General features: G+C 46.1%; 1 protein-coding gene across 2 annotated transcripts; it reads left to right on the plus strand.

Moving 5' to 3' along the window:
• Positions 1–351: 351 nt before the first annotated feature.
• On the plus strand, positions 352–11,731 carry thbs1b (thrombospondin 1b). 2 transcript variants are annotated; one of them, XM_029495999.1, is made up of 23 exons: positions 352–535; positions 688–772; positions 1,002–1,561; positions 1,782–1,857; positions 2,130–2,213; positions 2,392–2,501; positions 2,904–3,029; positions 4,019–4,115; positions 5,028–5,201; positions 5,374–5,550; positions 5,646–5,819; positions 6,037–6,164; positions 6,278–6,430; positions 6,671–6,889; positions 6,992–7,099; positions 7,474–7,633; positions 7,721–7,839; positions 8,788–9,022; positions 9,168–9,395; positions 9,488–9,759; positions 9,862–9,959; positions 10,055–10,194; positions 10,321–11,731. In XM_029495999.1, the coding sequence occupies exons 2-23, from the start codon at positions 709–711 to the stop codon at positions 10,326–10,328; spliced, it is 3,510 nt and encodes a 1,169-aa protein (XP_029351859.1). In that variant the 5' UTR covers positions 352–535; positions 688–708; the 3' UTR covers positions 10,329–11,731. The 2 variants fall into 2 exon arrangements, with proteins under 2 accessions (XP_029351859.1, XP_029351860.1); XM_029496000.1 differs by having other exon boundaries at positions 692–772.
• The last annotated feature ends 500 nt before the right edge of the window (positions 11,732–12,231 follow it).

The following is a 12,231-nucleotide window of genomic DNA, read 5'->3' on the forward strand; positions in this document are numbered from 1 at the left end:
AATTTAGCACCATAAGAAATAAAGTTCAGTCAGATATATGAGTGTGAAGATATTCCAGTCAGTTGTGGTGCGTTTTATGGCAGTCTGGGGTAGAAATGCCTCGGAGGACTAACTGATGGAGGCTGGGAGAGGAAACACTGGTCCATTAACAGTCCCGGTCCATGGTCCCGCAGTGGAAAGGCTCTTTTCTCCTCTCTCTCTCTCTCTCTCTCTCTCTCTCTCTCTCTCTGGGCTGAGAGGATAAGCTCGTCCCTTTTTCTCCTCTCATTGTGATTGGACGAGGCCATTTCTTAGGAATGGCATCAAACTATTTAAATAGCACTTTGTCCCCCCTCGGCTTAAAAAGCGAGATTTTTAGCGGCGACAGCAGCGAGGACAAGTTTTCAATCAGGGAGAGATTTTAATATTTCTCTTCTGTCCAGGGAGGAACTTCTCTTCTTCTTTTACCCTTTAAATATTTGCTGGATTTCTACACCCTTTTTTTGTTTTTTGGCCTGGACTGTATTACTTTTGTGCTGCTGTTTTCATCGAGCAGGTGAGTGACAGATATTTTGAGGATTGCAGTTATTTGTGCAGCTTCAGAGGCAAATGAATGATTTTCAAACAGCTTATTGTCATCAGCATTAATACACTTTTCAGCCCGTTTCTGCTGACATCCGTGTGATAAAAGCTGCTCGTTTGTCTCAGACAGCAGGTTGGTGTTGCACCATGAAGCTCACGGGGATATTTTTGCTGCTGATGCTTTGGAGCTGTGAGAGCGCCAGAGTTGCAGGTGAGTTGGGCAACTTGAACTTGAACACAACCTTTCAGAACAATGCTCATCTTTTTTCCCCCCTTCTTTCTTACTGACAGGAAATTGGTTGTTCTTTATAATAATTAAGACTATAATTAAGAAGATTTTTTTGTGTTTTTTTTTTTTTTTGGAAAACGCTCGCAGTGCATTGAAGAGATCCAGCGCACTGCCAGACAAAGACTCACTGCTTATTGTTATTCATCCGCAGAGAGCCGAGACGACAATAGCGTGTATGACCTGTTTGATCTCATCCAAGTACCCAAGAAGAACCACGGGGTCACCCTGGTGAAGGGAGACGACCCGTACAGCCCCGCCTACAAGATCCTCAACCCGGACCTGATCCCCCCGGTCCCCGAGAGCGCCTTTAGGGACCTGATCGACTCCATCCACGCCGAGAGGGGATTCCTCCTGCTGCTGAACTTCAAGCAGTCCAAGCGGACCAGGGGAAGCCTGCTGACCGTGGAGAAGCAGGACGGCTCCGGACCCGTGTTCGAGATCGTCTCCAACGGCAAGGCGAACACCCTGGACATACTTTTCTCCACCGAGAACAAGCAGCAGGTGGTTTCCATCGAGGACTCGGACCTGGCCACGGGTCACTGGAAGAACATCACCTTGTTCGTGCAGGAGGACCGGGCGGTGCTGTACGCGGGATGCGAGGAGGTGAACACCGCGGAGCTGGACGCGCCCATCCAGAGCATCCTGACGCAGGAGACGCCGGCCGGTGCGCGGCTCCGGATTGGCAAAGGGGCGGTGAAAGACAGGTTCATGGTGAGAGAACGGGGTCACTGCGGACAGGACATTTAGTTTTAAAATGGAGATTTAATCTCTGAGCCAATTTAGTCACTCTCTTTTCAGTGTTTCCATCTGAGAGTCCAAATGCGTAAACGTATCCAAACGCGTAAAAACGCTCTTACAGTCGAACAGCGTCGCAGTAATGATGTGTTTGATTTCATGTGGCACTGTTTACACCTGAACATGTTGCTTGCAGGGGGTCCTACAGAACGTGCGGTTTGTGTTTGGAACAACGCTGGACGCCATCCTCCGCAACAAAGGATGCCAAAGCTGTGAGTATTAACCGTCACTCATCCGCTCCGTGTGCTGCCAGGTCTGAGCCAACTCCTATCAAAGAAATGTGCATAAAGTTCATCTAGAGGAATGCCTCTTCACGAATGTCAGGGTATTGTGCTTTTAAAGCCTGTTCACTGAAGTATAAAGGATTAAATAATAGCCTGAGGGGTTTTGAACATCGATTACAAATACCTTTCCTTATTAATAAATAAACTGTGGAGATGAGTGTGCAGATATGATTTGATTTATTGGACTGCTCCTCTTTTAGCAATAACGTCTGACACCCTGATTCTGGAGAACCTCAACGGCTCCTCAGCCATCAGGACGGAGTACACTGGACACAAGACCAAAGGTAAACCCTGCAGCCTCTCACTGACATGTGGACTTCCCATCAAACCCCGCTGCACCAGCTCACATCTGCTGATGTGTCCCTGAAGTCTAGACCTGCGAAGGGGACCGGAGCAGATTAGAATGACAATGAACATGTTTGTCTGTGCTGACAACTAATGAGCTTCTCTCCCCTGGTGAAGATCTGCAGATGGTCTGCGGCTTCTCCTGTGACGACCTGGTCAGCATGTTTAAGGAGCTGAAGAGCCTCGGCGTGGTGGTCAAGGAGCTGTCCAATGATCTCAGAAAGCTGGTGAGTAGGAAACTCGAGCAGACGGTCTGCCTGTGCATGTTAGAGATAACACGTGCCGCTGTAAATCTAAAATAATGAGCCTTCGCACATGCTCGGAATCTGGAAACCTGAAAACAAGCCAGCTTCAGGCATGATGTGATCAGTGCAGCTTGACATAATTACTCTGTACATCCCACAGTGTTGTACTTCTTTGTATTCACAATGAACATTTCAGGCTATAGACACACAAATCCTGTGCGCTTTTTTTTTTTTTTTTTTTAACTGAATGACGTATTGTTAAAATTGCAGTAGTAAAATTTAAATATCTGCGTTAGGAAGAAAGGGGGGTTTGTCTGAGTAACAGCTAATAAGCAGACTACATCCTCATACCACCATGTCTCTTATACCTCCCACCCCACCCAGACGGATGAGAACAAGCTGATCAAAAACCGCATCGGCATTCACAGCGGCGTCTGCATCCACAACGGCATTGTGCACAAGAACAAAGACGAGTGGACGGTGGACGACTGCACCGAGTGCACTTGTCAGGTGAGCGTGCTCCCAGCGGGTCGTGTATGTCGTGCCTTAAGTCTTTAAACACACATGTGAGGGGGATCTGATGCTAATGCTCTGATTCATGCATAAAGTCAAACCACACTGACACACAGACACACACGCACTTAACACCACTCCACTGATCTGGTTGGTAATGAGTAGTCTGCAGGGCCTACAGAGGGCCAGCTGACTTTACTGTGGTAATGAGAGGTCTGTTGTCTGCACTTCAACTCAACTGCCGCCTACAGGGACTTGACCAGGCCTTAAGAGATGCATTGACCATAATTAAGACCAAGTCCTTGGCTTTGACAGGAGGAAAGAGGGGTTGGGCTCAGGTGCAAAATTCTTGGCAGGGAATATCCATGTATTCAATGACAGGCTTGATTTCCTAGTTGTCCATATTTCCCCCAAACATCCCCATCAGTGATCACATCCAGGAGTGAGAACATGAGCAGCCCTACTCAGAGGCGGTTGTTATCCCTGAGTCATTCACAGGGCGCCCAGGCAAACTGCTGGCAGGCTGGTTTCACTTGCTTGGGGCTCAGTGCCCAGTCCAGCTCCACAGTGAAACCAAGTTCCATTATTAGGACTTTGGGCTCATTCCCAACCCGCCCTGACCCAGTGGGCAGGTGGCTGTCTGCAGGGGTCTTCATTCTCAGCCAGAACTCTGATTTTTATTTTTTCTGGCATGCCAATAAACCTCTGTGCAAGCTCAGATGTTGGGCAGAGAATTTAATGGGACAGTTGCACGGACATGGACCGAGATCTGAATGAAAAAAAAAAACTTAACGTAAAAATTTAAACAGTCTTACACAACAGCCCTAACCCTGTGCTGTAGTGTCTTATTTCCAATTGGAAACTCAGATTTAATCCAGAGCCCAGAACCACACACACTTCAGAAAGAAAGCTGCAACAAAATTTGAGGGATAGCCCTGGATCTAAGATTATTTTTAACCATAAATTTGATCTCGGTGTTTCTGCAGAACTCCGCTACCGTGTGCCGCAAGATCTCCTGTCCCCTGATCCCCTGTGCTAACGCTACTGTTCCTGATGGAGAGTGCTGCCCCCGCTGTGGAACACGTAAGCATTGCTGTTCTCTAAACTGATATTTTCTACAAAACACACAGCTGTAGGAAAGTACACTGTAATTACAGTTATGTGAACTCACTCTGCATGCATCTACATAACTGTCTCCGGTAAAATAGAGTATATTTCTAACTGACAAACACATCATTCAAGAACACTCCCCCATTCCCTCAGAAAGCCGTGGCGGCATGATTTGCCATATAAAACAAACAAAAAAAAAAAAAAAAAACCCACAAATATTTCTCCTCGATCTAAAGGTTTCTATTCAGGAGAAAAACGTGTTGATTTTAGAGATGACTTAACTCCAATAACATCCGAGTAAATGAAAGGGTGTTATGTGTTTGTAACATAGGCGCTTTGTGCTCCAAAACATCTTTGAATCTCTGAGTTGAAATGGCTGTAATTTGCTAAATTGGTTAAAGCGGGATGGAAAATTGGCCAACTGTTTGGCAGAGCCCATCCTCTCCTAAGGAGTGGTGACATATTCCTCATACCTATGCAGGCTTGGTTGCTCCCTAAAACCTAAATAAACAGGCGGGGGGGGGGGGGGGGGGGGGGGGCACATTCATCCTGAGCTCAGCCACTTGCTGAAGTCATTACACACCCACGGCAAATTTGTTTGCAAAATCTGTTTCCTCTTTAGGAAAACATAAGTCAGTGGGGCATCCCAATGTATCATGAGGATACAGGGGCCCTTTCTACTTTCCCAACTGCTCTCAGTGGGTCAGACTCAACAGAAGGCCTTCTCTGTGTCCAAGGCCCCGCTAAATTCTCACTATTAGTCCTGTGCTTTAAGAGCTTTCCCTCCTCATTTAGGCTTGGGGGTGTTTGTGAAGGGGTACTGCCTCTTTGGAATAGTTCTTTTATTGTCTCCCTCTTCCCTGTCTCTCTCTCCCTCCTTCTCAGCGAGTGACTATGCAGAGGACGGCTGGTCGCCGTGGTCTGAATGGACCCATTGTTCCGTGTCTTGTGGGCGGGGCATCCAGCAGCGTGGCCGCTCCTGCGACCGTATCAATAACAACTGCGAGGGCACCTCTGTGCAGACCCGCGACTGCTACCTCCAGGAGTGTGACAAGCGCTGTGAGTCAACGCAACATACCCAATCAACTATACAAACAAACCAGCCAGACTTGTGGTTTCTATCTGGAATTTTGCTAGCCTGTCATCTTCTGTGTTACATAACGCATGCCACGGTGGTCTGCCATTTGTTTCCTAATGAATGACCTCTGAACCTTTCTATTGTGTCCTTCAGTCAAGCAGGATGGTGGCTGGAGCCATTGGTCACCCTGGTCTTCCTGTTCCGTCACCTGTGGTTCTGGTGTCATCACCCATATCCGCCTCTGCAACTCCCCCACCCCCCAGTTTGGAGGCAAGGACTGTGAGGGAGAGGGCCGACAAACTCAGAAGTGTCAGATGTCGCCATGTCCCAGTAAGTCCAACTGTTTTCCCTTTCCTGCCCGGTTGCACCTTTGTGTTTTATATAACAAGCGCAGAATTAATCATGTCTTATCTTGTCTCGCTCAGTCAATGGCAACTGGGGACCCTGGTCACCATGGGATACCTGCTCTCTCACTTGTGGGGGTGGTGACCAGACTCGTAAACGCCTGTGCAATGACCCTGCACCAAGCTACGGCGGCAAAGATTGTGTTGGTGAACCCACCGAGACCCAGAAGTGTAACAAGAAAGCCTGCCCCATTGGTGAGGCATTTTTAATCGTTGAACACCTTCTACATGTTTCATATATCCATTACTTTATCCTGCAGTTGCGTAATTGTTGTTTTTCTTCATGCATTCAATAATGCATAAATAATTCCATTATATTTATATATCTGAGATCACAACTGGGAAGGGATCAGAGGGATCTGAAGGATACCTCAGAGATAACTTGATAATGAGCTGGCATTGTTGTTTTTAGATGGGTGCCTGTCCAACCCCTGCTTTGCTGGAACCAAGTGCACCAGTTTCCCTGATGGTTCATGGAAGTGTGGAAAATGTCCAGCTGGCTACACCGGCAACGGCATAAAGTGTAAAGACGTTGATGAGGTAAACATTCCTTGGCTCTAGTCAGATACAAATAGGGTTTGGCATCTGTTGCAACATCTAACAAGTCTGTAGTTTATTGATGGCAAATTCTGTTCTATTTATCCTAAAAACAGTGCAAAGAGGTCCCAGACGCTTGCTTCAAGTTCAACGGCGTGCACCTCTGTGAGAACACAGAACCTGGATACAACTGTCAGCCCTGCCCTCCTCGCTATTCAGGACCCCAGCCCTTTGGCAAAGGTGTGGAGCAGGCTGCAGCAAACAAACAGGCAAGTACAGTCTTGAGCAGCTTTGAGAGTGAGAGATAGAAGTTATTGAGATGTAAGATAAACAAATGGCAATAGCAGAAATCATTGTGTAAGGTACAAGTCCACCTGAATCTCCAGGGCAAGACTGGCTTGTTTTACTGTGATGAATGTCCATCTTTCTAAGAACAGAATGTCATGAATGTGTACTATGCACAGCCGGTGGTATCACTGATCATCCAAACTATGCATGACCCCCACCAGGTGTGTACACCTCGTAATCCCTGCCTCGACGGAAGCCACGACTGCAACAAAAATGCCCGCTGCAACTACCTCGGACACTTCACTGATCCAATGTACCGCTGTGAGTGCAAGCCCGGTTATGCTGGCAACGGCCATATCTGTGGGGAGGACACAGATCTCGACGGGTGGCCAAATGCCGACTTGGTCTGTGTGGAGAATGCCACCTACCACTGCAAAAAGGTAGGTCAAGTTGACACCACAAAGCTCTAAGACTGAAAAGTTGAGTTCATAAATGTCTGTCCGCTGCTTAATATTGCCTGACTGCTGTTGTCTGTTATGTAGGACAACTGCCCCAACCTCCCGAACTCTGGACAGGAAGACTACGATAAGGACGGCATTGGAGATGCTTGTGACAATGACGACGACAACGACAGCATTCCTGATGATAGGGTGAGCAAAACCTCTGCAGTTTGGGTCATAACAGGGCACAAGGGAGTGTGTGTGTGTGTGTGTTCATTCTCTGGCTGTGATTTATGCATTCATCATTCATGCTGTCTAATAAGAAGGCAGCTGGAGAAGGGGAGGGAAGGGCAGGCTCAGCGGGAAAGCAAATGTTTCTCCCCTGCTTGAGCCAAAACCTCAAATTCCAACACTGAGGTACAGCTCTGAACGAGCAGCAATGTGTGCTTGCTAATCCCAACATTTGATTTGGGACAGGGGCTGAAAATAAAGCGGCTTTTCATTCAACATCATTCCGTGCCCATAAATATATTCACTCACACTGAGGCAGCGAATGACGACTCTTTTCACTCTTTTGAAAATAGGACAACTGCCCATTCATCTACAACCCGAGGCAGTACGATTATGACCGCGATGATGTGGGTGACCGCTGTGACAACTGTCCCTACAACAGCAATCCAGACCAGGCGGACACAGACAACAATGGAGAGGGAGACGCCTGTGCTGTGGACATTGATGGAGACGGTGAGGGTTGGACGTTAAATCAACTGTAATGAAAATAAGAATCTATTTCATACCTCTTTCATATCAACCATTTCCCCTCATTTCCAGGTATACTAAATGAGAAGGACAACTGTCCCTACGTTTACAACGTGGACCAGAGAGACACAGACCTGGACGGAGTGGGAGACATGTGCGATAACTGCCCTCTGGAACATAATCCTGATCAGGTGTGTGGACGAGCACACATGGGCCCCACCCTTCCCCATTTCCTTCCACCTCAGTCACCAACAATAATCCACATTCATCTCCCTACCTTTCTCTGTAGTTCTGTATATCTCTGTTTCAATTGAGAGAGCGCTGTGGTGATTAGTGATGTCTAAGCTTTATCACGCCATGTAAAGGTGGGGTAAATCCTGCATGCAGCTCAAGGGCACATCAGCTCAATAAGGCGTAGTGGGGGGCTAGGGGTCTATTCAATGGCCCATTGACGCTAATGTGAGGCCCTAGGCTAGATATTACTGAGGAATGGGCTGGCCTTGGGCTGTGTGCATGCCTTGTCTGCACACCACGGACCCGCTCAGTCCACCTGTGCCATGCTACACCGAGAAATAGGAATGTGTTGAACAACAAGAGTCAAGAGTAGAATGGGGGAAGGAGGGGAGCGTCAAAAGTCTGCACTGATGTGGTTTTCAAAGAGGGAATTACGCACTGAAATTAAAGGCCAAAGGAGACAAGTCCAGACGCAGGCACAGCAATGTTATTTGCTCTGTGAGAGTATAAAAAAAAAAAAAAAAAAAAAAAAAAAAAAAAAAAAAAGTCTCACTGAGATCTATAGCTGCAGAGGTTTTGATCCTACATGGCTATCCAAATCCTTTCAGCCATTCCCACCTCCTCAATTCACCCCGCCGTCTCCATTCTTTCTCAATGCAGCAAGGTGTCTGGTCTGGTCCTGCCAAGTAGAGCTGTTGCTGAAGCTAATTGGAGCAGAAGGAGCAACAGGGTCCTGTTGAGTGATGTTTGACAATCAGGAGATGAAAACCGCCAACAGATCTTAGACGAATTGAGCTTAGCAGCTGGACAGAGGCAAAGCGTGGTTGCCAATGTTAAACATACCAACGCTTCACTCTCTCCCGAAGCCATGAATAAAGTCATTACTCTGCATTGAACCTTTGCAGGTGGATTCAGATGACGACCGAGTAGGAGACAAGTGTGACAGCAACCAGGACATCGACGAGGACGGCCATCAGAACAATTTAGACAACTGCCCGTACATCCCCAACGCAAACCAGGCTGACCATGACAAGGATGGCAAGGGAGATGCCTGTGACCACGATGATGACAATGATGGTGTCCCAGATGAGAAGGACAACTGCAGATTGGCCTTCAACCCTGACCAAAAGGACTCTGATGGTGAGCAACATGGGCCACATTAAAAACCCCAAAAGACTTAAACAGTTCTGGGGCAGCAGTGTAGTGAATTTAGGCAAACTGCATGTCTAAAGGTTTTTGAAACATCTTGTGTATTGTGAATTAATATGAAATCTACATTTTTCAGGCGATGGCCGTGGAGACGCCTGCAAAGATGACTTTGACCAAGACAATGTGCCCGACATCTATGACGTGTGTCCTGAGAACTATGGCATTAGTGAGACAGACTTCCGCCAGTTCCAGATGGTTCCTTTAGACCCCAAAGGCACCTCCCAGATTGATCCTAACTGGGTTGTCCGCCATCAGGGCAAAGAGCTGGTCCAGACGGTCAACTGCGACCCTGGCATTGCTGTTGGTGAGTAGGAGATGTACGGCTGGCAGTACAAAGCACAGAATTATGAGGACAGTTTTTGGGCGACCCCTAATGTGGCTTTTCACCTTCATCAGGGTTCCACGAGTTCAACGCAGTGGATTTCAGCGGCACTTTCTTCATCAACACAGACAGGGATGATGATTATGCCGGCTTTGTGTTTGGCTACCAGTCAAGTTCCAGATTCTACGTGGTGATGTGGAAGCAGATTACACAGACCTACTGGTCTAATAAACCCACCAAAGCCCAGGGGTACTCTGGCCTGTCCATTAAAGTAGTCAACTCCACCACTGGCCCAGGAGAGCACCTCAGAAACGCCCTCTGGCACACAGGGAATACCCCCGGACAGGTACGACATTTTCTAGTCTTTTGGAGGCTTAATCTCCGGGTGGATGTTTTTAGGGGATATGTAAAAAGATAAATGCATGACTGTTTATTCATTTGTTGTTAGGTACGCACTCTCTGGCATGACCCTAAAAACGTTGGATGGAAAGATTTCACTGCCTACAGATGGCACCTGATCCACAGACCGAGAACAGGACTTATTAGGTGGGCACATTAAATTTATCGGCCCATGGAGAAGCTAACATTCATATAAACTTGACACCAAATTGCCAAAATTAATTCTTCTTTCAATTCCACAGAGTTGTGATGTATGAGGGCAAAAAGATCATGGCAGACTCTGGTAGCATCTATGACAAGACATATGCAGGTGGCAGGCTAGGCCTTTTTGTCTTCTCACAAGAGATGGTATACTTCTCAGACCTCAAGTATGAATGCAGAGGTAAGAATTTATATAAAATCAAGTGAAATGTCATTTTACAAGCATCAAAGCAAGCATTTGGATCCCTGCTCTTAACACAGCTATAACCAGCTACTGACATTGTGTTTCCTTCTATCTTTCTTTTAGATGCATAAATGTGCGGCGCAGGAAGTTTCAAGGATTGCACCTTTTTTTTTGTATAAAGTATGAACTTATGTATTCTGATGCAAAGTCCAGGGATCGATTCATCTCCGCGACTCTTTCTTCTGCGGCACGCACACTCGGACGGGGCGAAGGGCATGTGGTCAGCCTCAGGGTAACTTGAAGCTGGTCCGGGGCAGAGCACCAACAGGCTAACTGCCAGTTGAGGATCAGAGAGCCCCTTCTCCTCCACCCTTAGCATCCACGAGAGCAGGCAGAGCTGGGTGGGGTGGGGTGGTGGGGGGAGGGGGGGGTAAAACAGAAAACAAGCCCTCGAGCTTTGCCAGTAGGATACCAACACCTTTCTATCCAGCTCTGCCTGCTTTCTCGCTCTCTGAAAGACCTCATTCATCTCTGTGTGGGAGCAGATCCCCATAGACAACTATGCACTTCCAAGTCTCTACATCTCTCTCTGTCTTTCTGTCTCACTTCCCCAACCTGTGTGCCTTTTCAACCACACCTTCTGGATGGACATCCCAAAGAAAGAAAGAAAGAAAGAAACAAAAAAAAGAAAAACTGGTGAAATGTTCCCTTTATTTTACCCGATCTGCCAGGATGTAGATTTTAATGATACAATGATGATGATGACATGCATCATTGATGATGATGACAACTTTTGAGGACCCGAAAGATGAAGACAGCAATAGCATTTTTTTTTTTTTTTAAAGGAATCTTTGTTGTTGAGGACCTACGAAAACATTTGGTAGCAGAGAGAGGTAGAAATGAGGGGAAGTTGTGGATGTTTGTGTTCATGCACATACTGCACGTGGAAGACCGGACATGAACGGAACAAGACAGTGCATTTAGCCATCTACCTAAGAGACCCTTTAGTGAAAATGAGAAGAAAAATACAAACTAACATTTATGGGAGCTTTTTATCAGTTTTTAAACTCCACAGGGTGAGGAGGAAGTGACGATCTCCTCATATCAAAGCAGTCAGAAAAACCCAGCCTCACATCAAAACTCCGGTTTCCTCTCCTTCTACTTTTGAGGATTTCAAATTGAAATTGATGTAAATACATGTAACTTATTGACTCTTGCCTACAGTGTAGGGAGCAAAGGAAATTTGAATACTTTGAAAAAGTACACACTCCATCCAATATTCACAGTAAACACAGGCACGGTCAGGTGGAGGAAGCAGGGCTCTTGTCAGCGTCTTATCTCCCATTGTCCAAAGTGAATTAGTGATTTTTATTTTTTTTTTTCCTTCAGACAGGGTTATTTAGCATGAAGTCGATGTGACTTATGTGCCTTTTCTTCAGAGAGAGATGCGAAACGAACAAAATGTACAAATATTACCTCATTGCTGTTGTATAATTTGATCAAACAAACAAAAAAAAAAAAAAAAAAAAAAAAAGAGACAACAACCATATTCCTTTGAAATGATGGACGTCTTAGTGCTACTGTAGCATGAGCTGTAAATAGTACGACATTTCACATCTACAGTAAAGACACAAACAAACTCCCAATCTCATGATCAACCCCGGTGAAAATGATGGTAAAATGGGAGGTTTCTATTTTTCTTTTTTATAAATAATTTTGCTTTACCATGTATGTCCATTGCTGTTCTTAGCAGATAAATTATTGTTCTGTTTTGTCTCAGCTGTTTGTGAGAGGTTTGAGTTGTATGTGTGCGCGTGTGTAGATTAATGCTATTTAAATAATTTATCAGGATTTGCTGCCCTAACAAAATGGCACGGGTCCATCTGTATAAACGGTTTGCACACTGACGTGAGGATGTTCTGTTCTTTATCGTTTTTACCTTTTTTTTTTTTTGTTATTGTGTATCAATGTTCCCATTATTTTTGTACAATTAGTTTTGCTTGTCTGTAAACATTTTCTTAGTTGTACAAAGCA

Source organism: Echeneis naucrates, chromosome 24, assembly GCF_900963305.1.
Source record: "Echeneis naucrates chromosome 24, fEcheNa1.1, whole genome shotgun sequence".
Classification (NCBI taxonomy): Eukaryota; Metazoa; Chordata; class Actinopteri; order Carangiformes; family Echeneidae; genus Echeneis; species Echeneis naucrates.